The sequence below is a fragment of the Cyrtonyx montezumae genome, unplaced genomic scaffold, assembly GCF_038088225.1.
Source record: "Cyrtonyx montezumae isolate F1298 unplaced genomic scaffold, pur_monq_1.0 scaffold_3, whole genome shotgun sequence".
Classification (NCBI taxonomy): Eukaryota; Metazoa; Chordata; class Aves; order Galliformes; family Odontophoridae; genus Cyrtonyx; species Cyrtonyx montezumae.
The window spans coordinates 157,609,384-157,637,198 of record NW_027072034.1 but is presented as its reverse complement, the minus strand read 5'-3'; the positions used below and the strand labels follow the sequence as shown (position 1 = coordinate 157,637,198).

Sequence of the window (27,815 nt, the reverse complement as noted above, 5' to 3'; positions counted from 1 at the left end):
TAAAAGCTAGGGTTTTTGTGGAATTAGTAATAGCTGAGCTTATAAGGAGCCCCTTATCGCAGAAGTCAAGACCTCTGCAGAATAAACACGCCATTTTTCTGCAAAATTTGGATGGCTGCTTGGAGAAAGACAAATAGAAATTAACCGTTCAGGTGAAAATTTCACTTAAGTTGCTTTAGAACAAGTCAAGTAACTCTGTGAAGCAAAATGATCATTAAAAACACTCTCACAATACACTTACTTCTTTTCCCAGCCAGCTCTGTTTCTAAAGCCTCCCATACAGAAGGGCACATACTGAAGACTTACTTTGCTTTGAGTGTTTCCTCTTGGAAATTCCACTGAGGATCTTCCACTAGCTGCAGTTCTCGTAAAACACTCCCTGGCTTGTAAGCTGCATTGATCACCATGCTCAGAACCTACAGAGAGATAAAATCAACAGCACTGATGGATTTAAAAGCAGTCCTCATCGACAACAAACACGATCCTTGGTGCTGTATAAGCAGGAGAAGCTTACAGATGCCTATTAGGTAAAAGGATACACAAGACAAGTGCTAGATGCAACAAGAAGAAGCCCCAGATTCAATCAATATGTAAAGTATATTGTGGACAATGCCTCAGTATGATACCACAACTGCTTTAAATGCATCTCCCATTAAAGGAAAACCTGTGTTGTGCCTTGAGACAGACCTTCTTACCCAAAGCAGATTCCATTCCCTGCAGTCACAGTGGCTCAATTTGTTCAAAAATGAAAATACCTCTGATGGCTCAGCCAAGGACAAAGTCACATGTGTTGTTATACAATGAACACTAAAGGGAAAATTCATGCACTTAAGGTTGGCAATATGCTTAAGAATCTGAGTGTTGCATGCCCTGATGGTATTAACAGAATATTAATAAAGTCTACACAGAAAGAGTTTGCAGGAGGTGTGCCTAAAAGCCAGCGTGTGTCCACTCTGTACAATAAAACACATGTGCTAATCCATTTAATCCAAAGTTTTTGAGCATAAAAATAATTCCTACTCTTCTCTCAGATAATCTAAACTTTAATGGCCTACACGTGGCCTAAGGAGATAAATACAAGACAAACAACTCTCTTAATAGCACCAGACCATGTGTTTGAACACTCTGCACTGTATGTCAACGAATGATCCCACGGTGAGTCTGGATTGCTTTTGCTATAATTTAGCTCTTTACCTAATGTCTGCTCTTGACTCCTTGAGGGCCTGCAGATGACTTCAAATGATTTCAGTATGATGAACATTAAGTTTCCCCAGAGGAGCCAAGAACATGCTTCATCAGAAGTGAAAATCTGAGTACATCATGTTACAAAGAGCTACCAGTTCACCTTTGTATTAAAAAAATGCAGCATCCATGATGATTTGATGGCTTTTTGAGAATTTTGCAGGATGGGACATTTATCAACGAAGGTTTCGCTTGATGTCACATAGTACCAGATGAAATGGAAGTGTTTTGAGTAGCCTGGCTAGATTATTTACTAGAAAAAAATTGATATATACTGGAGAGATACTTGGAAAAACTAGCAAAAAAGTGTAATTAGAGATATTGAAAGCAAAGCCAATAATGACAGCATCCAATGCCTTATGCAGCCCTGATCACCTGTACATCTCAAAGCACACTCCTTATCTCACACAAGGGGAATCTAAAACACAGATTTACCCACAGCTCCCAAGCTGGTTCTTGTCCACGACCCAGAATTCCCAAGAGAACAAATGAAAGCTTCTGAGTGACTCCATCCAGTTGCTCATTCACATCTTTTCTAGTCTGCTACTGACCACACAGATACAGCACTGACATCCAACGCATACATCCAATGCACAGAAGCCACAAAGTCCTTGGGTGGCTCCCATGCTCATATATAACTCATCAGATGCATTCCTCTCCTGATTTGCAAACCCAGGAAGAACCAAGGTTGTAAATAACTGCATGGCACTGCTTGAGCACTATCAACTGCCCTGCAAAGACACCCACAATGCCAGTACTTTGCTTGAGGTTGGCTTGTCATCAACAGAACCCTTAGTAAACTTCTTTTAGTTCTTCAAAGAGTGTTTATAAGAGCAGACATTTCCCTTTAAGAGAAGAAAAAAAGTTGTTGTTTTTTTTTTTTTTAAAGCTTTATCTTTTACTCTTCTTGTATCTCAAATAAGTCACTGAGTCTGGCATTTCACAGTGCAGCAGATTTTTGTATTTAATTTTAGCCCTCTCCATCAGGAATGGTTTGGATAGAGCCAGCAGTGCCTTGGAGCATAGGGTGGATGAGACAACACCAGATTTGTTGTTGTGCATCTAACAAGTTTTATTTTGTTACTGCTGAATTTTCTTTGGATTTTTAGAGTCAAACAGACTGAAGACACACTAGTGACCACGATCACACAGCAACATCACAAGTCTCTGCCAAACGTTTTAAGTACCTGAATCTTAGTTATCAGCTTTCCCACATCACAGATTTTCAAGAGCACATGAGCCTTTTCTGGGATGTCTAGAAGTGCCTGCTGCCACTGGGTACTCAGCACCTGTCTTTGCATCATAGGTCATTGGGATTTGCACATACCCATCACTCAATCCTTCCTCATTGATGATCCCAATCCTGGATAAAGCTTTCTCAGGAAACAGCACCATGAGGTGATACCACAAATCAGCATGAAGCCTCTTCTCCTGTTCAAGAGCTCAGTGATCATCACCTTTATGAGGAGAAACTCCATTTCATTCCTCTATTTGAGACGTGATCCCGCTTCTCCTAACTAACAGATGCTAACTCCCAGACTAACCTCAGAATAGCTAAAATTGTTTTATTTTATTTGGAATAAAGATGTAGCTGTGTGGCAGAGAAAGAAGGAAAGAAGAGCTATCTGGGATTCTTAAGTTAAATGATCAAGCACCTAAAACTGCACTTCTGCCACAGACAAGATAGTAGCATCTAAGTGTTGATGTGCTTACGACAGCCTATGAAATTTCAAAAATACACACAGCCAGATCCAAGTTGGAAGATCCATTACTGTCCTCTTAAGGACAATGTTAACGAACCCTCTTGTAGAAATTCAGTTTGTATCTTTCCAGAGTGTGAGAGATTTCTGCTGTCCTAACACAGTATCTGATCGTTAATGACAACACCATCAGCATGGCTCAATCAAAGGGCTAAGGCTCAGTACAAGTTACATCACTTTCAGAGCACTTTGATTTAATTATGCAAATTTCTCCTAAGAAGTCATGCTGTGCTGCAAAAAAAATCAAGCTGCAGAATGCAATAGCCTTACTTCACAAATAGCAGTTCATTATTTCCTGCCTGCATCAGCTGCTAACAGTAACAGTCATTACATCTTTAAGTCCATTTTCCTCTAAATAGAAAAACAGCAAAATGTCTTAAAATAGTAATAGCAGTAAACAAAGAGTCTAATTAATCTTCACATTATATTTCCTTAAGATAAGGTCAGTTATATATCATCTCATATCTTACAAAAAAACTTCACTGTATAATGTTGTAGTGGTTAAGTTGTTGGCATAGACAGAACTGCTGTTTTTTGATATTCTGACCCAAGAACGAAGCTTTCATGTGACAATGTGTTTATTTTAATCTAACTTTAAGCTAGTGTTTCTTAGATATCTTAGCTACTATACAGCCACTAATTTGCAGCCCAGCTGCAGCTATTGCATGGCAGTAGTTGATATCTACGCTGTCTCTTGGCTCCAAATCTCAACTTCTTTTCCAAACAAGCATCTCAGGAATGAGATAAACTCTGAAGCTGATGTTAAACAACAGTTGTTACCATCCTCACTCGCCCCTTGGGGTGAAAGAAGCCACAATAAACCAAGGACTTGTGCTGGCACCAGGAACAATGAACCTCCAGGGTTTAAGAGTAAGTCTGGCACCGAGAACCTGAATAGTTCCTTGTCTTTCACCTAACACTCTGCATGGACGGAAGGATGCATATGCAGAAGCAAACACAGAACTGTAGCCAGTATTTCTGATCACACTACCAAATGAGCTGTAAATGCTCTCACAATTTTACACAGACATCTTGCTCAAGGGGGGCCATTCTGGGAGGTACCTCAGTTTCCTCCCTGCACAGTTCACAACCTTTTCATCTGACACACTGGAGCAAAGCAACTGGACAGAAATCAGGGGATGCTTGTTCTGCTGGAGAAGAGGTGCTGCACAAAAACAAGCATATTCATGTTATTTATCTCCCCAAAACTATTTGAGAATGGCCTAGACTACTCATCTGGAAGGAGATGATACTACTCAACTTTACAAGATTACCTCCCAGCCTTCTTTAGTCCAGAGCCAGGTGGTACTGACCATCAGCTACCTTGCTATAGCATTCAGGCTGGTACCACACATTTGTGTGGAGCTGCATCCAGAATGATGTATCACTGCATCAGAGACAGACATAGGGAAGGGACAAGACTTGGGGTAAAAGATGGCTGAGGAGCAGCATGAAGCCTTCAGTGCCAAACATGGCAACATCTCCATCATAGAGACTGCTGCCCACTGGAGTTGCTCACTACTGGCACAGGTTTAAATTTTAACTAGAGCTACTCCGAAGGCAGAGAGCTATAAGCTAGAGACCAAGGTGATTTAAAAGGCTCTCAGCAGACTACTGCTGAATCTGTTGTTCCTTCCTAACTGTTGTTTCAGGTTGTCTTTCCCACACTCCCCTGTGTGTCGCCAAAGTAAAGCCCATGTATAATTTATTCCTTCCAGACAAGTTATTCTGATGTGTAATTTACAACAGCTTGCAATTCGTGTTCTCTGGGCCACATCATCAGTGGGTACAATGTGAGACAGAGCCATCAAAGCCTGGTACTACTGAGTATGGGCTGGAGGAATGGGGACCCATCCTTACCACTGCCCATGGTTCTCCGAGCTGCATAAACGTCTTTCATCTTGGCAGCAGCTGATAGGAAACATGTTTCCTCCACAGTTTACCCAAATGTGTACTCTTCAACCCTTCCAGAATTTAAAACTGGTCCCCCCATGGATGTGTGAGCCTGGATTTATTTTCAAAACACCACTACAAAACACTGGGCCATTGCCATGGTTCTGCTCCTTGGGAAACTGCTCGTGGCTCCAAAGGCAAGATGCCCATGTCTTGCTGACACTGCTATTTGCTCCTTCATAACAGAATTCTGCAAGGAGTCAGAGCAAGAGAAAATTGGATTCCTGCAGGAAACTTCAGCTGGTTTGCACAGTCAATAACAGGTCCCATTCTTGAGGAATCTGGAGAAGCTCATGTTAGCCAATGCAACAATACACAGGCAAACAAAGCACAAGACACGAGGGGAGGACTTTCCAGAAGCTTTGCACTACGTACGTTTTAAAAACCCAAATTCCAGGAAGGAAGAAGAAATGTTAGCTTAACCGTTGGCTGTGGATGCCTCATGTTGCCCCCATGTTGCTTTTTCACTGCCTGTTTTTCAAGCAGCAGCAGATTGCTAATGTTCCCCAGCAGCAAGCCACTGCAGACTGGCTTTCAAATTTGGCAGCTGCCAACTTTTGCACCGCAACCACTTTATCCTGCTTTCTGCTGATGGCTATTTTTGATTTGCTTCTTTCAAATCCAAGCGTCCACCTGCACAGACAGCTGAATTATGGGGTTCTCTTCATGGCCTAGCTTTTCACCATGCAAGACAACTGGCAGTACCAATGTATGCACGGGTTATTAAGGAACAAGGGACACAGGAATCACTCTACAGTACAACAGAAGCACATTTTCAGAAGAGATCCACGTTTCCTACTCAAATTCCCCTCAAAAACAGCTGGCTCATACCTCTTTAAGGACCAGCACGCACTTGCCAGGCCCGACAGACTGAGGTAGCTCTGCTATTCTGCCTTTGTTTAAATATGGACCTGAGAAGCAGCGGTGGTTGATGTAGAGCTGAGGGCAGCAGTATCTCCCATTGATGGTGCCTGCAAAGAGAAAGTAGCTATGATGTGAGTGCTGCAATTCTGTGCAATAAATCAAGGGTCTTTCTTTCTCCTAGAAGGGGAAGGATGGGAGAAGAGTAAATGATGATATCTGATCTCCCTTCCAACCAAACCCATTCTATAAAAAGTTTTCCCTAAGACAGAAGGTAAGAGAAGCCTATGTTACTCAAATTTGTCCAACATGGGAAAAACGACACTGTTAATAGCAATCAGTATGGTTGCACACTCTACTGAATGGAGAACTGAGAAAGGACTTCATTTATAACATGACCTGAGGCTCTTTCATAACTCATGTCACAGATGGACGTGAGTGATGTCATTATGACTTGCCAGAAAGGGAACATGTTAGCTGCTTCCTACTAGGTGTGGCATCAGCTCAGGGATAAAATTCAGGAGAAGGGCTGTTCTCTTACCCTCCAACTCAGTGGGGACTGGGGTATTGTTTCCCTGAAATAACACAGGTCTATAGAACAAGTTTTCTGCATCTGGTTAATCATTCTGTGCTCTCTTACAGCACATGGAGAGAAGCAAACACTTCCAGATGCCATCCAACTGCCCACAGTAGCTCAGGTATCATTCCCAAGAAGAACCCATTTCTCCCAGTGTGAGTGTAATGGTGCCCTGGCTTGCTGCCTCAGATGCTGACATGTGTCCTGCAGAGGGACACAAGGATGGATGCATTATGCCATGGTATAAGTAATTTAATTGATGCCAGTTAAGAAGTCACATCCATCTCCACCACAAATTCATTCATCTGGCCCTGGCATCAGTGGCTGAAATGAGAAAGCTTCAGGTGAACCCCAAAAAATACTGCATTTCCATGCAGAGAACAAACCCTTACATAAGACTCCCAACTCTGTGGGTCTTACACCCTCTGAGGGTGTGACTCTAGTCTCCCCATCCACATGACATATTTTCTCCCTTTGTGGGGCTATCTCCCTCCATACAGGCAATGAACCCTTAAGATCGGTTCCCTCTGGTGTGAGGCAGCCTTACCTGTTGTGTCTGGCTGAGGAACTGGGCAGAGTTCATGAGGTATTTTCTTAACAGGCACCGTGGATGGTAACCTGTTAACAGAGAAATCTGTAGTATTTAACAATGTCAAATGGGGCAGAGGCCAGTACCAGAAGCTGGCAAAGTTGCTCAGCTGCTGTGTATTATTTCCCCTGGAAGACCTGATGTATCACTGTAAAAATATCTCCTTAAAGAACAACTTACTTCTTTTCTGGCTGCACGACTGCAATTCTTCTCTTCCTTCGCACTGCAAAAATAAAGAAAGAAACAATTTTGTACTCTTTTGTCCTATAAAATACATCCATAATGCATAAAAAGCTCTAAAAATGCAATGACTATAAAATGACTCCTAACACAATGAAATGGTACTTAATTACTCTCGCCATCTTTTCTTGGTATTTTTAAGTAAGTCACTACATCATTAAAACCTGCTTTAAAGATGTAATAATACATTTAATCTTTCCTCTGGAATGCTAATACTGTGGTTTATGGGATCAACATAAAAAAAATTAATAAAAACACAAATATTTTTCCGTACAGAAACACATATGGATAAGATTACATTTTACAAGCATGATTACCTCCAGCATAATTTATCCCTAGCCATAAATTGCGACAAGGCTGCATAATGTTGCCATAGCAGTGTTCTCCTAAATTAGGCCCTGGCTGCTTGATTTTTAACTTAAGCATATTTAACTCTTCAAAAGAATGACACGTTTTAGAATTTTCCTTTCAGATGTTAATCAATATAAATAGTGAGGCTAATTTTTCATCTCGTGGCTTGAGATCAGAGTTGAACAGTTGCTGAAAGGAGCAGAACAACAATGAGTGCTGAACTACCTCCAGATGAGAACGGAAAAGGAAGAAACCTTAATATCCACTGGACATAGGGCAAGACTTAACTGTGCCAAGAGGGACTTAAGGTAGATGCTAGGAAAACCCCTAAGCTGATAACAGAAGTGAAATAACAGGACTGATATTACGCTGTGAAGGTGCAGAAACTCAGTAGTATGAGGCCAACAAACACTCCTCACATTAGATCAGTTAAATCTGGCTTAGAAGAGACATGGCCTCTTTCTGTCTCTCCAGGTTCTGTATTTTACAGGTGTATTTTACTCCTGACTGAAGTTACCATGTCCCTAATTCATTCTACTACCTCACTGAACTCAGCTGTTTCACTCTGAGAACCCCACTTAAAACCCACAAGTCACTCTGTGCAATCCCAAACCACTAAGGGCTTTTCCCAGTGCAAACAATCCCATTTTTAGAGAGATTGATCACACAGGCAAGTGCAAACTATGTAACAACAGTGCTGCAGCATCTGGTCACTAATTAGATTAATTACTATTTATTACAGTATGCTCACAGCCTGTATACTGGTCTGCTAGTTAGGTTGGTAATTTTAAGAACTGGATTACAGATGTCAGAGAAACTCCCTGATAAATCTGCTGATAAAATAGGATATAGCATATGTTCTGCTTGAGGTTTCCATGCACTTACAAACAGCTTTGTGTGGTGGAGTAAGGTTATAAGCATTTGCTTCACACCAACCAACTGGGAAAATGTCCATAGACTCCACATCAACTATGTACTCTGGAGAAGGCATCTGTAAACCTATAAACACAAATTTATAACACCATTTAGACACACGCTCAGAGCCACTCAAGCATTCATCACGAACTGAGGGAAGCAAATGATGAAACATGTAAAAATAAATCTGCTTACCTGCATCAAAATCAGGAATCATTTCATCTTCAATTTTGCAAAGACAGGAATGATTCGGCTGCTGCCATTTGCAGTGCAATGTGATTCCAGCAAAACCCCAACATTAAGAGCACACTAAGCACACACAGTGAAGCAGACAAAAGCCTGTAAGGTCAAACATGCATGACTCCCTCCAACAAGACTGCCTGATAGACCCACTGGTTCTCACGTAGAGTTGCACAAGCAACACAGCAGGTCAGTTTGATATGTGCTCTCATTGTTAAGAGCATGTACACTGGCTATAACTACAACCGTAGGTAGAAGTGATCAGCCTTGATGTCCTATTGCTCCTCTGAAGCTTTTCTGTGTAGTTCTGCCCTCGAGCCACCATTTTTAAAGGTGAAAGACACCATGAATTCTCCTACTGCTCCTCACAGCACATGAACCTTGAGCCGATCACCCAATAGGGGACAGGCAATAGTAAGCAGTATTAATACCCTAATTAATTACCCTTAGTAATACCCTAAGCAGTGCACTAAGATCTCTGGCATAACACTGACTCCAAAGTTCCCAATGAAAATTTTTACCTAAAACCTAAAACAGTTTGAACGGATCTCATTCAAAGACAACTGGAAATATTCTCACCAACTTTTGAAGCCTCAGGACACGACTTTGGGTCCTGAGTCACGAGAGCATTTAATTATTTCAATTCAAGTCCATCTGCACTAGCACAGTTTCATCAGTAAATTCCTCCTGCTATCCCTCTAACATACTAGGACCTACAGCTCCAGTGCCAGCATGAGGCAATCTCTTAATAAAAGAGACCAAAGGATCAGCAGCTTCTCCTGCAAGCATCCCCATCTTCACATCTGTTGAAGTATCTCTGCCTTCTGCTTGAAGCAGCAGTGTTTGACTGAGCTCAGCTAGATGACTGCAGGGAACTTCCCACTTATGAAAGTTCATCAAGGGCCTGTAGTGTAATTGAAACAGTAATTGAACTTTGTGACGGGAACAGCATTAAGACTGAGCTGCAGCACTTGAGCGTGTGAGGTTGAAAGCCCAAAGAAAGCAGGAAAACAGTGCTTGTAATTGAAAATAAAAAATAAAGAACAACATTTGAATAAGTACATAAATAACTAAAAATCCACACTGTCTGCACAGATGCATGGTTATCTTCTAGGGGCAAGTTCAATATTAAGAAAAATTACATCTCAGAGAGAGCAGTGAGGTGTTGAACAGGTAGCTGAGGAAGATGATAAAGCCACTGTCCCAGGAGATGTTCAAGAAAAAAGTAGATGTGGCAGTGAGGAACACGGTTAGTGGGCACGGTGGAGATGGGCTGATGACTTAACCAGATGGTCTTAGTGATCTTATCCAACTGTAATCATTTTATGACCTTCACGGTATTCCTCTGACTATTGTATTCTGTTCATACACGACACCCTGAAGATGAGATCTCTATTTCACCAAGAACAGGAGGAAGGGAAGATGAAAAGATGAAATCATGTCATACAGGATGAACTTGCTTCCATGAGCAACTAAGCCCCAGCGTGAGGCCTCAGCGGCTGGTATTCCCTGGACAACCATTTACCTCCATCAGGAAACAATAAATGATCACAGCTCAGTTTAATCCTGACAAAGTGAGTAAGCAACGGATTGAGCCCTAAACAGAGCAAGAAATCAGTGGTTCCCACTAAAATTTCACCAAATATGGGAAAATTCAGTATTTTATTCACTTCAACCTCCTATCATGTTATTCTGGCCCAATAAACAGATCAACAGCTGCAGTGCCCGACGAACAAGAAAGCACCATAATGTCTGTCCTCCTGCAGCTCCACTATTCTTCTTGCAAGACATTCACACTGCCTCTTCCCTCTGGCAATCAGTAATCCCGCCTTTCACTTCCAACATCTTACTGCTTCATTTGGACTCATTCATGTAAACAGAAACCAGCTTGTTTGAAACTCATTAGTTTCATTTGCTGTGTTTTATGCTGCCATCTTCCAACACCAAGAGATGTCCGCAAGACTGGAGAGGTTAAATGGAAAAGCAGTGAACAGGGAGATGGGAAACAAGAGTGAGAATTTCCATCTTCCAATACAAATCTTAAAGGATGGGGCAGCAACTCTGGAAAACTCAGAGGGCAAGTTATGGAAGTCCTCTCTGGAGAAGTGGTTAACACAAGAATTTTCCTTAAATCCCTGCTCTGTGCAGAGAGCATACATTATTACTTGTATAAATTCACACCAGAAAGTTTCAGCTTTAAAATCTAAAATGAACCCGTAAAAATTAACAATGCAGATGATGAGCAATAAAGTAGCAGAAAGTGATGGGATGTGCACAGCCTCGAATCAGCCCTGCACTTCTTGCCTGCAGGGGAACTATACTGCTGCTCATTAAATGCTTGCCCTGAAGTTTACAGTTTTGCTACTGTACAAAGCATGATTTATTAAGCAATGTTCCCTCACGCCTAACTCGACACTGCTTAACTACTGCGTCCTGTTTTATGGCTGCAGTTTGGGCTGTCAAATGGCAAAACTCCGAGGGCAACAATGAAAGCTTCAGATGTGCCCGTGATAAACGGTGGGACCCGAGGTCTCCAGCAATGGGCTCCCATGGCAGTTGGGAGTCTTGCTGCTACCAGAATATAAATAATCAGTTAGAAACAATAGTGCATTAACAGAGCTGAAAAAAGGATGCCATCGTCCAAGCCACATTTACTTTACAACTCTGCAAGCAGCGTTCTGTGGGGTTTTTAATGCCTGGTTTTAGCCTAACACTGTGTAGTCAGGAATGTGAACAGCAGCAAAGCCTTCTTTTTATTTTTGCAGCCCTCTGCATCTTTTCCTTTTACTACAGATCATTCCACTCCTGCCACTGAGATATAAAAGAAGCGTAAACCATCTCTCTGTAAGAACATCCGTAAGGCAAGGAGATGCACCCTGGTTTTTTATTACAAGTTGTGAAAGAAACATCCTTTAAGAAATTAAAAGAGTAGAAGAGAGGAAGAGACAAGGGAATGGAGTGATGTGACACATGTGGCTTTCTCCCTGGTCTTGGGGGACAGTTTGATTTGAAGACACAAGAAACAGTGCTCCTTGTTTACTACACTGGGCAAGTTAAGTGAATGCTGAGTACATCTGAAAGTATTATAGCTTGAAAAAAAAATACAGTGGAACCCCGAAACCCCAAAAATAAAGGCACTTCTCCATTTTGTCCTATCCTTGGAGGTGGTCAAGACCAGATTGTATGGGGCCCTGGGCAGTCTGATCTGGTGGGTGGCAGGAGGTGGGAACAGGATGATCTTTAAGGTCCTTTCCAATATGAGGCATTCTATGACTCCGTGATTTAAGAACAGGTGTTGTGAAATTGAGGCAGGTCCCTGGACTGGATGGGTGTAAATTCCACAACAGTATCAGTGATACATGAATTTCACACATGCATCAATTCCAGCTCTTTAACTAAAATATTTGCCAAGTGTCCAGACCGGGCTACGGAAAAGCTTTAGCCACCTTGTGTCTAAGGGCAGTTGGTTGTCACAGAAACACAGAATCACAGAATGGCTTAGGTTGGAAGAGACCTTAAAGATCATCCTGTTCCTACTTCCAGCCACACACACTGGGTTGAGGGCTGACACTCAGATCAGGCTGCCCAGGGCCGCATCCGATCTGGCCTTGAATATCTCCAGGGATGGGAGATCCACAACTGCTCTGGGCAACTGGTTCCAGTTATTACAGATTTAAAAAACTAAAACCAAAAACACAACTGCCACTGCACAAAGTTCTATCAAAAGCAGAGGTGCAAAGCTGTACCTGCACTATACACTGGAGATAAATGCAGAGGAGACAAAGCTACACGCTGGAAATACTAAAGGAAGATCTCCTCAGATTTCAGACAGCCCATACTATGGGGTTTAGGAAAGACACAAGAAGCACCAACGATTTTGTCTGCCAAGCTTTAGATGGGGAGAGCCTCTCTTTAGGTAGTAACTGAGTTATAAATCTCTGAGATTTATCACAGAGGTGCCAAGAGAGCCTTGTCTACCATATAATGCTACTTCTACAGAGCTAAAGGCCACAAAACATCTGCCTTTGTTATATTTTAGAGCAAGCTCCTAGCACAAATGAGGCACTTTGAGTTACTTGTCAGTGTTACTACCAACTTTACAGGCTTTGATCAGAGACCATTCCTCTCACACAAACTGCACTGCACCTTGTCAGACACTAAAATACTTCTGGGTTATTACAGTGAACAAACTGAAAGAATAAGTAGTATCAGGCAAAGATTAAGCTGTTCTGGTCAGTCTGGCTTCCAGTATCTTCCCAGTCCCAAAACAGCAGGAGTTCAGCATCTCGCATAGGAAAGGAGACATTTTTTTGTGTGCAGAACAGGCATGAGACCTCACCTCTCATGGGATTTCTGCAAGAACTCCTTGTCCCAACCCCTGTAGAGCCTTCCTTTCCTGATAGCATGTGCTTGACTATGGTTTGTAACTCCATGAACAATTTCCTAGCTGTTTTGCCCTGGAAGAGCCAAAATAAACTTGCATTGAGGGTTACAGCAAGATGTTCTTGGCTCGCAGCATAAGGAAGCCTGTCTTCCTTGTGCATTCGTTCAGAAGCACAGATCTGAGAGCTTGGTGATGGGCTATAGACCACCTGAACTGCCTTTCATATTTTCATGGTTCTTCAGAAGAAAAGAAAAACATGGCATTTGTAGCTGATGTTGACCCAATAATCATTGATTTCATATGGAAAATGAAGCTCTTATATTGACTGCAGATGAAGCCAGAAGCTTCTACCAACACTGTGTTAATTTGATGATTAAAATTAAAAATATGTTGTGTCAAGGATACAGCAGCTTTATGGCTTATCACAGCACTCATCTGAACACTTAAATTACCATGGCTTTCTGTTTTTTTTAGAAATAACAGTGTTTTTCAAACAATAATAAGAAAGACTCCTGCGTGCTTTCTCAACTCCATACTATAGAGTTACTCTCTGCAGGCACAGATGAGAGAAGGTGAAAGGATGTGAGCAGGAAATGGCTGTGGTAAGGAGCTGCACATGTTGCTGAAGTTTTAGGGATCTAGGTGATGAAAATGAGTAAAATGAGCTGAAAGGAAGGAGGCTGCTAAAGAGGAGATTTCCTCGTGGCCAGATGTTTGGGTGACCCTGTGTATGGAGCTGGGAGTTGGACTCAGGAATCTTATGGGTCACTTCCAACTTTGGATTCTACGATCCCACAAGAGTGTATGGGAAATGTGAGTGGAAGTCTCAGCCACATAAACAAAGCAGGACAGAGATCCATCATTACAGCAATTAGATTTATACAATCAACAGAAATCCCTGAGAACATCGAGGTGGATGGGGAGGGTGGATTCTCTCCCAGCGGGATCAGGGGATGTCAATTCTCAAAAACAATTATTAGTCAATACATATGAAAGGATAAGGCCAGAGGAAGTAACATTTGACAGAGGATGAAGGACAAAGTTGAGAGGGCTTGAGTGAACTACAAAAAACACAATCAGCCTTCATAGCACATACCTTCGAGGTGAAGCCACATTAACCGTCCTTTAACTGAGGTGATAGAAGCAACACATATCTCTGCAGGGTTCCTAGGGTTCACTGCCTCCAGCTTCATGTTCTTTGTAAAACCACGACTGAAGGATGTCTGAAAGAGCCAAGGGCCAACACTGAAACACTGTTTTATACAGACTGTCTGCTGGGAAGAGTAATTTCAGCATGGTTTGCTTTTCACTGTAACTGAAGAAGCCAAAGGCACCCAGGTTAAAAATGGAGACGTCCTGATCATAAACATGGAAAATTCAGGGATGGTGACAAATCAGGAAGCAATGTAATTCATGGTTTACACCAATTCCTAATGCTCAGTTAGTTACTTCACACCAGCTATATCTATCTCCTATGTTTGCTAGTTGCAAATGCTATGATGCATTTGCTGGACACTGCTGGTGATGAGATATGACATAGAGGGCTCTGATCTGTCCCTGAGGAACTCTCACCTTGCTAGAAGAAACCTTCAAAAACAAACAACCCATCTTGCCCTAGACTAGAGAAACTCCTTTACACAGTAAATCACTCAAGCTTGCTAAGGATGGTCAAGTTTGAGTAACCTATTTGAGTACAGTTTTCTTCAAGGGGGACTTCAAGCTCAGTGTACCACATGTTTCTCTGAAGACTATGGGTACATGTTCCATCAGCTGCAGGAGGTTGGTGGGTGTAAATGGTGCCAGTCAAGCTTACTACCACAGCTTAAGACGTATGCTTAAATATAATACACCAAAGAAAGTCTTCCTCAGGTTGTCTGAGGTTCCCACTGTCCTCCCCTCTTCATCAGCAAAGGCAAAATCAGGTTAGATGTTGCTGCAACTGTCCCCAAATGAGCAGTCACCTCTCCAAATATGAAACAAAATGATTAAAAGGTGAAGTCGTGAGCTTGCAAGAATGCAACAGCCATCACTGAATGAAGACTTCAGCAGCCAGAGAAACTGCAGTTCCAACCATTTCAGTACTACTGCTGTAAGACAAAATGCCCTGGAAGCCTGCTTCAGTCTGAGGTCCCCTGAGCTACTCTTCACTAACTTCCATCCTTACTCTCTGTCTCTTCCAGTGCCTCCTCTCCCCTCCCTTAAGCTCAAGCATTGCTCGGACTGTCACAGTCCTCATCCTGTAAAAACTGCAACTGGCCAGCACTACAGAAAAGCAGGGTGAGTTGGTTTAAATGCTTGCTACACTGCCTAACAAAGAAACATCATTTATCATCACACAGGCTCCTTTCAGTGCAGTTCAGTGCTGGAGGCTAATTTATACAGAATCAATGACAAAACAGTTAGCTGGGAGTTTATTTTACTAAGCATTTGTTCGTGTCAATCCATTTCATAACTGACTCTCCTTGTTAAACATTCCCCCAAGGGAATGCTACAGCATATCCACTTCCAGCACCACATCTGGCTGCAGTAGGTGGAAGATGTGCCTGGAAAGAGGCTTCTATTTGAAGAGCTGCTCACAGGCATGAAACAAATAGACTAACCTGCCAGGGACAACAGTAAGATTACAGCTCTCTACAAAGAACTGTGTTATCAACACTGACAAAATAACAGACACGTATTCATCTGATTAATGTTTCCTTAAAAAAAATAAACAGTGCTCAGACCTGATTTAATCTTTGGAGAATATTACACAGACTCTGTTTTCAAGGCTGCCAGACCTGAGATCCATTACTTGACAAAAAGGAAGGAAATAAAGAGTGCTTGCACTAGGGAGGAAATGCAGCAGCTGTTCCACTGCATAGGCATAATGCAGCACTGCTCAGCTTCCTTCTGCACTTTCAGCAATCTCAGCTTGAACTTCAGAGGGTTTTGGACAGAAAGGCATAATAAATGGGGTAAAGAAATAAGAACTTTGATTTGGGCAAAACTCTGCCAATGGTACCAGTCTTCTGAATTCATCTGCAAGAAGTGTTCAAATCCATCACTCAGCATCAATGGTTTATTCCAGACTAGGCTGCCCTTGGGCTGCCATGGAAGAGGAAGGCCACTTGTCACATCCAAAAAACCATGCAGCAACACAGCTGGTGCCTTGTTGGACTGTCTTCACTCTGCTTCTTGTAAATACACTGTCTGATTCAGTCTCATGACTGCTGAGTAGTAGTGAAAAGGTATGCAGCTCTCCAAGGAACCATCTGCCCACAGCTCACAACACTATTCTGCAAATCTGTGCTCACTTCAGATGCTACTGAATTTTCAATGAGATCTCACTTTGGATATTAGGAAGAATTTCCTCTCCAAAACAGTGGTTGAGCACTGGAACAAGCTGGCAGAGAGGTGGGGGAATCACTGTCCCTGGAGGCATTCAAGGAATGATGTGATGGGGTTCCTAGGGAAGTGGTTAAGTGGGCAATATTGGTGGTAAGCAGACAGTTGGACTGATCTTAGAGGTCATTTCCAACCTTTACGGTTGAAAACGATGATTCTATCTCAACTTGCATCAGCTGATAGGAGCATGAAGATGAGCACCAGGTTACTGGCAAGGCAGAACATCACATGATTTTTTTTAACCCAGTTTACTGGGGTTTTTTTTAATAGCATTACAATTATTTTTTATGGTCAGCACAGATCCCTCCTGTGCTAAGAGCTGTAAAAAAACAGGGAGAGAGGGATGGAGAGCAAGAAAACCCAACTGATTTTGATAAGGAAAAGAGTAAGATAACATTTTTTGTCTCTGAAGTACAAAAAAACTGAAACACTTTTCTGGCTTCCTTCCTAGAACAAACTCTTTGCTGGTCTGGGAGAAGCTCCCAAAGGCTTGCTGCAGCTTTTCTGTGCCAACTATCAGGTCTGACAAGAGCAATGCAAAGGCAAAAAGAGAGCTTACGTTTCTAAAGCACAGGTGAGGTGCTGCCTCCGCTCCACACTGCTTCTGGTAATCCGCCCAGTCAAAGTCCTGGCCAGAGTAACCTGCAGGACAACAAAACGAAGTGCCATCAGCCATCATCACAGGGAGAGTGTAAATGGACCCCAAGCAGACAATCATTGACACCTCAGCATCCCATCCCATCTGAGTGCTATGTGCAGTGCCAGCATGAAAGGTCACCACTCCTGACACTTCTCCAGCACTCAGTCACACAATTTCTGCACTTCCCTTTGAAATCTCCTGATCTTCATTATAAAGTAATAAAACACATATTTTCCTCATTTTTCCTTTCCAGTGAGCATCTCTCAAGGCTTTAATAAACCTTTAATTACCAAGGAATGCCACCATCCCCATTTTCCACGTGGTTTCATGCACCTCTTTCTCTATTCTTGAAGTACCCAGAAGTTGGGACTGCAGACATCAACGGTTCCTCAGTAGTCAACAGGAAGAGAATTGGCACAGTCAGAAGCTGATCCACCCTTTCTCTTGTACCATGAGATAAATTCCTCTCTCTTTTCATTGATACATATATACTCTGCATGAACGACTTTCCAATGGCTCAGAGAATCTACATGCTGAATGCCACCACAGTGAGCGTGTTACACGAGGTCACCTAGAACCCAGGAAAATGAACACAGAATTCCCAGCTCCTCTAGGCTCAACAACAGATGTGTTGCTTAAGAACATGGTTTAGAGGGCAATATTGGCAGTAGGAGGACAGCTGGACCAGATGACCTCAGAGGCCTTTTCCAACCTTAATGATTCAATGATTCTATGATTCAACCAGATAATCCTTTCAGCCCCTTGTTTGTAGGAAAAATGTAAGAGGCAGTGATTGATAGAAGGGGCTCTCAAACAGTCCTATCACAGTAATCCGAATCTCTACTCGTCTATGCTTCTTACCTAGCAATAAACTCTTGGGGCAGTTGGTTGGTTTTATTGCTTGATTGATTTTAATCTGGTTTTTAGCTTACCATTTCACAGTGTTTCATACCAATGAGTGCTATTCCCTGTCCAGAGCTGTGGGATGATGCTGTAATAACATTACTGCAGAACTACTCTCACTGGAAAGTTTCAGGAGTCATGTGAAGGACGAATTCTCCCCTTAATCTCCCTGCCTGATATCTCAGACTGGACTCAATCTTACAGAACATCCCTTAATGTCTTTTTCATTGTCAGTCAAAAAGGGACACTCAAGATCAGATGGGAATTAATCATTTGTGACAGTGAAAACTGTGAGTTTTTTCTGTAGGTAAGAAAGGACATAAGCACTGAATGGAATCACCTATCCATCACCCAGATCCAAAAAAGGGGATAAACGTATGAAGTCCCAAGCATCCTGCAAAGATGCAAGTATCTGGGATAAAACAAGCTTCTACTCTTAACAACTGCTACCTGACACACATATGAGTGAGACAGAGAAGGTCCTAAGACATCTCTGGGGGGCACAAACATGCAGTTACAAAACACAGCACTATTTGGAAAGCTAGCAGTAAACATTTACAGAGAAGTGACAAAGGGCCATAACTTAGAGAATCTTCATTCGTGCACATGAAAAATACCTTGAATTGTTTTACAGAAATTAACAACTAATTTTTGCGGCAGTATTGTCCTCTTGTTTCTTCTCCATCTCTTTTTTTTCTCTCTAGTTATTTGCTTGCCAGACACTTCGAAGCTTGGGGAAATGAAATGGAAAATGGGAGAAGTGCACACTGTACCAGAAGGGGATCCATCTGATCACACACAGATGTTTGCAGTGTAGATGCCTTGAGGTGGCCTCCCTGAAGAGTCGATGGAGAAGGAGGAAGATCTAAAGGTGATTTGCATGTCCTCCTTCAGAAGGAGCAGAATCTCTCCAAAAGTCCCACTTGCTCCCCACTGACTCTAGAGGCAGCTATGGTAACAGATCCAGACAGAGACAGCCACAGTACAGTTGTCTGTATTAAACAAACCAGGGCACACCCCAGCTGCCAGAGCACACTGCTCGCAGGGACCCTAAGCCCTGCCCACATCTTGCACGTCCTCAGGTCTCTGATGTAAACCCCTCGTGGACAGCTCCTCCATCTTACTTGAGAGCTATGCAAAATCTTGGCAGAGTGGACGGAAAAGGAACATTTCAACGAGGCATGAAAATCTGACTCACGTGTCACCACAAAACCAGCTGCTGGCTTGGCCTGCACCATTCAAGGTGCAATATCCTTCAGGGGGAACAAAGCCTGGGAAGCCAGCAGTGCAGTTTACCAGAACTTCAGCAGCCCAACAAGGGTTGCTCAAAGAACAGGGTTGCTCTGTATGTATCATGGAGCATCACGATGAGAGCTAAACGGATGCCCTCATTAGCACATGCCATTCACATACTATTTTCCTCTAAAGCTCAGCCCTAGGAATAATGGTCAAAGCCTGCACAAATCACCTACTACTCCTCACACACATAGAACCTCATTGTTTCTGCTGTCTTGACTCCTGGCACTGAAGAAACAAACAGTTTAATCAGAAGCAAATATAGCAACATCAACGTATTGGAGGTTTTAGAAATAGCATTTCCATAGTAAGCCTTGTATTTAAGAGTGATACTGCTATGTTTTTCCCCTCTCTTAATAGTTCATGAAAAGGAACAACAGCTACTACTCTAAAGGGAAGAGGTCTATAAACTCAACCCCAATAAATATTAACAGTACTTGTTCAATGTTTATACAGCAGCAATAAATGGGTATTCATTTCTGGCACCATGCAGGAAAATGCTGCTCTCTGTTTCTAGCAGCAAATGCTTGCACCTCCTGTTCATGACTCATTTACTGCATGTTTGGCTTCAACAAAGGCTTGATGGGCAAACAGGCAAAAGAACAGATATTAAAGAAATAAAGGCCTCTGAACCTAACTATCCCAATCTGCAACACTTTTCAGATGAAATAAAATCAATTAATTGTAGAATCAGACAACCTCCCTATCAACCACTATTTAACCTGTAAAAACAAGCTAGAAAAAAAGGAAGACTCTATTCACAAAGATAAAAGGACTTCTATGTTTTTCCCTTGGCATCTGATTCTCCATGGGAATTTCTTGCGTTTCAAAAGAGAAAGCTTTGTTTGCAGCACTAACTATTATCAGTACAGTCATGGAGGAGAAAAGCCAAATCTGCACTTTAAAAAGGAGCAAATCTGGACATCTCAGGGCAGTTCTGATTGGAAACGGGGGAATTCCCTCCTACCTCCTGGACCCACTCACAGATGTGTTGCAGACCCTTCTTATCAGTCCTGATTGCTTCTTGATCCCAAGCTGATGTTACTCTTTTCAGAGAAGACCTCCGTGTGGTTCTGGATGCATTTCTTTTTCCATCTGCATTTTTTCTTTTGTGTGTTTGGTTTTTTGCTGGCTGGTATTTTTTTTTTTTTTTCAGAAAGCATTCCAATGTCTAACAACAGTTTAACAATTCAAAGTGCATTTTTGCTGCTGGAGATTTTTGACCCCAAAGATTCTAAGATGTAGCCTGGGCATGCAGTCCTCATATACTCTGGAAGAAATGCAGTCCTTTTTGTGCATCTATCTGCTACCTGATTTATACCTCTTTTTATAGCTTCTCTTCATCATTTCTGATCTGACAGCAGAAAACAAAAGCTTTCTGTACGCTCCTAGCAGCCAAGGTAGACCCCAGGCACTCGACATCACACCAGATATCTATTTGCTGCTTAGACTTTCTTGGTCAAGTTGAAAACATCCATAACAACAGGTGGAAGGATGCTACAGATACTTCTAAATATGCAGGCATTTAAAGAGAGCTTGCATGCACTTGGCCCATAAAACAGGCTTTGTACCAGCATGGAGTGGAAACTATTAAGCTATGACCCTTTAAAGAGAAATGTCTGGTCTATGGTCTGTTTGAGTTAATAAGGTGGCCTGGGGGAAGCTGCTTGTGAACTCAGGGTGGAAAAAACAAAATGCTGACCACAGAGCACTTACATAGGCACAATCTTTACACTTGTATTTAAGCAAGAGGAAGATAAAGCATCCACAGAGTATGCCTCTTTCAGTAAAAGCAACAGATTAATCACAGAGGTACTACATGCAGCTGCACACACAGTGCTCCCAGACTTTGGTGGGAATTTCAAACCACACATGCTGGATATATATATAAGAGGTCTTTAAATCTGGCAGGGAATAGCCTTTCACTTCCTTGGGACTGTCAACAGCATTTTTTTTTTTCCAAAATGACAATGAATATGCATGTACACCACTTCACAGGACAGTTTTGCAAAGCATTTCCTCTCTCAAGCAATGTCATTTTCTTGGCAAAAGTTCGACACCCTGACCAGATTAAAAAAAAAAACATCTAACAATCCAGAGAGCCGACACATTCTGCAAGTGAAGAAACATTGCTAAGGCACCACAGGTGGATGTCTGAAATTGCAGTTAATTAACTGCACCACTACAGAGATGGGAAATAGCACGGTCGGAGCCTGTTCCTCCTGGCTCTGACCTGAGCACTGCTCTCAATTTGCACTCGTCTGGGATTTTTTTGGGACAGGTAAGTAAAAATGCCTATGTGCTTCTGGGCAGGCAGCTGTGAGCTAACTGGTGAGGCACAATTTGAATCCAGGAGACGTTTAGATTTCCACATGCTTTGCAGCTCAGTGCTGTATAGCAGGGGATGCTATAGTGAAGCTGCCTGGTTTGTCTCAAACATAATATGGCTCTTAATGCTCTTTAGCAGTCTACACACACAAAGCATCACCAAGATGTGTTTTACAGGAAATTCCTAGGCTTCAGTGCAGTTTGCTTCAGACAGACATTAATCCATCAGCAATGCATTTGCAGAGATGTTCACAGGCTGTTATGAGCCTCAGTGGCTCAACAAAGATGCTCTGGAAAGCGATGCTTAGCGTGATGCTCTGCAGCAAAGAGCAGCATGGTTTTAAAGGCCGTACAAAAGCTGCAAACCATTGAGAAGTAATACAAACCCTTGGGCGGCGTGAGATTGACTCCATTTTTAAGGCACCACTGTATTGGCAAGATCCCTAAGGAATCCGCATGGCAAAGCATTGAGATTTTGCTGGGTTCAGGTCTCAAGTCATCAATGGTCACTTGTAAATAATGATTGTTAAAAACCTAAGGGATGAAAAAGTAGAAATAAAATTTGATGTTAAATTTGCTGTAACACCTGGGAACATATAAAGCTGAAACAAATTGGAATCAAAGCACCCCTGAAACAACCCACTCTTACCTAATGCTTTAAACCTGTGTTTCTACCAAAGATATCAAGACATGCAGATGGGTAAACTGAGGCAAGGGAAAGCAGCACTGCTCACCCAGTGTGCCCACAGCTAAGCAGGGGCTGGACACAATGCTGGAGACCCTATGGCTTTCCTTTCTTCTGCTTTTGAGGTTGTGGGTAACATACACAAGAATCCCCTCCAACCAGTTTTATTCCACACAGAATCACAGGAAGTATGTAGGCATGGAGAGAAGACAGGGATAAAAGAGATTCCCTTTATCTGCATGGAAGTGTTAGATTGATGTGTTCCTCTTCATAGGATGAGTGCATGTATAGTCATCTAGTGATGCTCATACAACAGTTGATGAGGAAGGGAATGTTCATGGATATGTTCCTAAACATGGTGGAAATCACTCAGGAGATTCATAAACATATTTTCAGCCCTCATTCTTTTTTGGGAGCCTACCTTAGTCACTGATGCAGGACAGATATGGAACGGCTCCCTCATATTCACTGCCTCCAGCTTCATCCCCACAGTGAAGAAGTGGTTTCTCAAATCAGCATGGTCCTGGGGAAAGAAGAGGGACAGGTGGTGTGTCAGCTCCAGCCACCAAGGAAGGCTCAACACACTGGAAAATCTATCTGAAAGGTGTTCAGTTGGATTTAGTCACTCAGCTGACCAGCAGATTGACTGCTGTCTCCTTCAGGGTGCTCCTGTACCTCCTGTGGGTGGAAGCAGACCTAACTGCCCCTGATTTGTCCTGATGGGATGTTGGGTTGCTGTAGGACATCAAATAAAAACGGATGGTTTTCATGTACCATAACATGGAAAGGTCTTCTCTCTGGGAGAACAAAGGTGGAATAAGACCCAGAGCACTGAACATGAACCCAAAACGTGAGCAATGAGAGAAACTGTTGGTGGAAAAATACACAGGTGCATGCCTGCCACAACACCTTCATCCAGGATCAAACCTGTCTACACACAACAGCTTTGGGGTATCAGCAGGATGCAGCCCCTAGCCTCCAAAACAAAACAGGTTCAACTCACTCATTTGCCGTAATTGTGTTACATCTGTCAAATGACTCCATCTTCATGTCCATGACTAATAAGCATTCAGGCTAGCAACCAAATTCCAATAACTGTTATATTTTACGTTGAACCAACGTAGGTTGTCTGAACGATCCATGCATTTGCCAACACAAGCATAAAGAGAAAAGCTGTTGTATTTAAAGCACACACACGCTGAACTCCAAAGCATATGCAGAAAGCTCAGTATCTAATAAGTGGCTAGCAATGTAGTTGCCATCAACATTCATTGCTACATATTGTATTCTTGTTCTAAAATGATTTCCTATTGATCTGAAGTTGTATGTCATTGCACTTTCTTTCCTAAGAACTGTTCTCGCTTGTAGATTTAATGACTTCTATTTTGGGATCTTACATTCCTGGTGCCATTAGAGATAAGGATTTTTACAAGCTCCAATCAAGGCTGAAGGAACAGTTATTTTCATCTTACCTATCTTTGCAACATTACGGTGCCTTTCATGTGAGAACCAAAAAGCAGTCAGAAAAATTTCATAATGACTTTAGTTTCACAGCAGGGAAAGCATATTCCAATGGGGAAACTGAGGAAGACTTAGCAATAACAGGCCAAAACACCACGATGAGCTAATGGCTGAGGTTGGAACAGACATTCAGGAGTCTGGGTGTCCTGCAGTGTAGCATCAGATGTACGTCCAATCTCTGGCAATTACTTCCACATTACCAAAGTCCCAGCAAGCCAGGAGACCAATTTCTGTCAGATTCACAATGCTTTGTTGAGTAAGAGGCTGATTCAGGGAAAAGAACCTGGCTCCTTGTATACTGAAGCTGCTTAGTGTAAGTACTGCATTGGAGAGAAAGGTTATCAAAATTGCCATCTTTACCACTAGGAAAAGATGATGGCTGCAAAAATCAGAACTCACTGGCATTTAACTTCCAACCTCCAAAGGCAGACAGCATCTGGACTGTAGGGATGCCTCCTTTCCTACACAAAGATCCACATCCAGCATCTCTCAGATGATGAGATTGCAAATATGAGGCAGCATTGCAAATTGTACATCTGGAAGCAAGTTTACACTGCAGCATCTTCCCATCAAAAGATCCAGGATTCAATTCACGCTCGCATCCGGCTTCAATACATAATAAGCCCAGATCTACCAAAGTGCTTAATCATGTTTATCCTTAAACATGCAAGTGGTTTCATCAACTTTGCAAGTGATTTCTTGACTGAGATCAAAATACTTAAAACAATATTACTTTTCATTTTTATTTATTTTCTTTGGCTGTGCTCCTTTTTTTTAACTATGGCCTTTTTCAAAGGGGAAAAAATAATCAAGTGGGAAAAATCGTAACACAAACAACATTTAACGCTATTTATTTTACTTGAAAAGCCTATCACCTTTTGTCCATGTGCTATGTATCTCAGGATCAAATCTCCCTTCTCATTCAGCATAGCACGTAAACATCTTTCTCGTTAAATTAATAGCAAGAGTAAACTCCCGTGGGGAACTCATGGGATCTTAGGCATCTCTCCCTTTTGAGGAAGAAAATTCTCTTTGAGTCAGGAACATACTTTTGTTTGGAGAAGGGCTGTGGAAGTAAAAAGCTTGTCTGTGTTAAATGTCATTTTTGAGATGGAAAAGCTTTCATGGTGAAAAAGCCTTGATATTGTACCGCCATGGCAAATGGTCAGGGTCTGCATATTTGATCTCTTTCACATATTTGTAAAAGAGAAGCATTAAAATTTGCTTTAAGAGCCTTAGATTTTTGCAGCTGCAAAAAGAAAAAAAGATCCCAATGCCGTTCTCTTCAGGCAGCAGGGAATTGCTGAGGATTTGGCATATGCTCCTCTTCAAAATTCTAATTAATTTACATAATTCCTAAGAATAGGTTCTACAGAAGTGAAGGCAAAGCTTTTAATTAGTATTAGACTCAAAGCGAAACACTGGATAATGAACTGCACTCAGCTCCCGTTATTCACATTGACAGGAAAGATGCCTGTTAAATAAAAGCAGCTGCAAGATGAGGACTGAAGGGGTAAGACTTTCCCTTTGCTCCCTCCAGAATCTACAGCATGGCAAAAGCAACACCTGAAATGCTGCTGGGTGGCAGAAACCAACCCTTCCCCACTGCACGTAGTGTTCAAAGCCACCTAAGAAGATGTTATCAGCCATTTATTCCCAGCCACCATTCCAAGTGAGTTTTAATTTGCTTTCAAATGCAGTTGCACAGTCAACTGGAGCATTTCATAGCTTGGTGTGTGGTGGACCTCAGCTCCTGCTGGCTGGCTTCTGGTGAGGCCATGCCTTGAGTAGTGTGTTCAGTTTTGGGCCTCTCAATACGAGAAGGATATTGAGGCCCATTGGCACGTCCAGAGAAAGGCAATGAAGCTGTGAGGGTCTGGAACACAGGGCTTATGAGGAGAGGCTGAGGGAACTGGGATTGTTCAGTTTGGAGAAAAGGAGGCTCAGGGGAGACCTTATTGCTCTCTACAGTAAAATAAAAGGAAGCTGTAGAGAGATGGGGGTTGGCCTCTGCTCCCATGTAAGAGTGACAGGACAAGAGGGAATGGCCTCAATTTCCATTAGGGGAGGTTCAGGTTGGATATTAGGAAGAATTTCTCCTCAGAAAGAGTGGTAAGGCATTGGAGCAGGCTGCTAAGGGGGGTGGTAGAGTCACCACTGCTGAAGGTGCTCAAGAACTGTGGAGATGTGGCACCGAGGGACTTGATTAGTTGGTATGTGGGAATGGGTTGACAGTTGAACTGGGTGATCTTTGCGGTCTCTTCCAACCTGAATGACTCTACGATTCAGTGCTTCCCAGGAGCAGCTCCACCGTCACACATTTACACCAGCAGCAAGCCTGTCTCAGGGTTCACAAGCCCTGTGTGGGCAATGGAAATAACCTTCCAGCCCTTGCTGCTGGAAAGCAGTCAAGAAAACCAGCCTGATGCTGAGAAATCGCTTAGAGCAAAGTGAAAATCATACTGAGGAACGTACACTGAATTAACGTGGTACAAGAACCACGCTCATTCATTCAAAGGGTCACAATCTCTAACATGATGGATTACAGCCCAGAAGGGCACTTACAAGTAATGAATGGAAAATTGCAGAACCCTCCACTGAATGAACGTCTGCCACTTACAGCCCAAACCCACTGGCAAAGCCAAGGCTGTCACAACTCTCACTACAAATCCCAAGAAGCAATTAAACTCAGCCTCCCTCTTAGAGTATCATGCGCTTGCAAATTTGTCAGTGCACAGACTGAAAGACAACTCCACTTCAATATTCATCTGCATTATTATCTGCATCTTCTTTCAGCACATCTTTCTGCAACCATTCTGTAAATACTCAATGGCTTTGCAACAGCTCTGTGCGACCAGCAACACCTCACTGCATCCTGCTGCAGGACTGAATGTTAGAAAAGCTGAAACAAGAACTAGCAATGGGGCTGGGAGAAAAACTTGGCTCTTAATTCCCAACCCTCTTTTTTAGGTGCTGAGATACCTGTCTCATTTTCTCCTTCATAGCTAATGAGCTAGTACCAATGCAGGTTTCAAAAGTATCCGGGTAATTTGAGAGCCTAAATTTCATTCCAAACAGGATCCACAAATAGATTTACTGAAGTATTTAGACTTAAGGATGTAGCCAGGCTTCATGAATGCACAGGTGTGGGCGACACTGTTAAAGCTTTAAAAAGTCACCAACTTCCATTAAGCACTGATATTGAACTCAGAAAGATATACTGCAAAATCATCTTAATCACCTGCCCTTTTGCTCAAGTCTTTTTACACTGAACTGGGCAATGCAGACAGTACTGGGATCTAAGTTAAACTAAATGGTTTTTGCCTGTGACATTTAGGGCAGCTGTGCGATGGACTGCTTGCTCTAGCTGCGTCCACAAATCCAAAGAAGGGCATCTCCTACAGGTTCTGAAATGCTCACTCTTAGCCCACCCTCCTCAACATACTAAACTGGAGCCATTTCATTTTAAACTAAAAAGCATGCATAGTGTACAGATAAGAAGAAAAGCTCTAATTTGAACCCCGATTTTCAAATACCCCAAAACTCAGTTCTTTTGTTCACTCACACCACTTATACCACTTGGACTTAGTACAAAATTCAGAGCTAAGCCTGAACACTGAGAAGTTGCAAAGTTGAGAGGCTGATTGTTAACAGCAATTAATCAGTGAGTGACCTGAGCCTCATTTAATCCCCACCAGATGCAACTCTGTGCAATGCTCTTGCCTTCAATCACATCTCTGCCGACTTAACCTACTAAAGACAGAGAAGTAGGCTCCATCTTGTATGGCTAGAAACAAATTATTTAACTCAGTATTTGTTTTGAAAGAAATTGCTTCCTCCAATGTTTTCCCTAATTCTTCAAGACACTGTCTGCTTCTGATAGCCTAATTTTAATCACAAAGCTCTTATGTGGTAACCAGTCACAAGCACAGTAATAGCGGTGGTT

At 42.3% G+C, this 27,815-nt stretch overlaps 1 protein-coding gene across 2 annotated transcripts in view; it reads right to left on the bottom strand.

The window, feature by feature from the left end:
- SFMBT2 (Scm like with four mbt domains 2) overlaps positions 1–27,815 on the bottom strand; it is a 93,425-nt gene that overhangs the window by 13,171 nt on the left and 52,439 nt on the right. Inside the window, exons 7-15 of one of the 2 annotated variants that reach the window (XM_065743777.1) lie at positions 22,770–22,871; positions 22,050–22,197; positions 17,056–17,138; positions 14,209–14,335; positions 8,459–8,572; positions 7,163–7,205; positions 6,941–7,011; positions 5,787–5,926; positions 307–416 (exon numbers count right to left, since the gene is read on the bottom strand). In XM_065743777.1, the coding sequence (XP_065599849.1) occupies positions 307–416; positions 5,787–5,926; positions 6,941–7,011; positions 7,163–7,205; positions 8,459–8,572; positions 14,209–14,335; positions 17,056–17,138; positions 22,050–22,197; positions 22,770–22,871 (938 nt within the window). The remainder of the gene's footprint in view (positions 1–306; positions 417–5,786; positions 5,927–6,940; positions 7,012–7,162; positions 7,206–8,458; positions 8,573–14,208; positions 14,336–17,055; positions 17,139–22,049; positions 22,198–22,769; positions 22,872–27,815) is intronic. The other variant, XM_065743778.1, reaches the window with a different exon arrangement.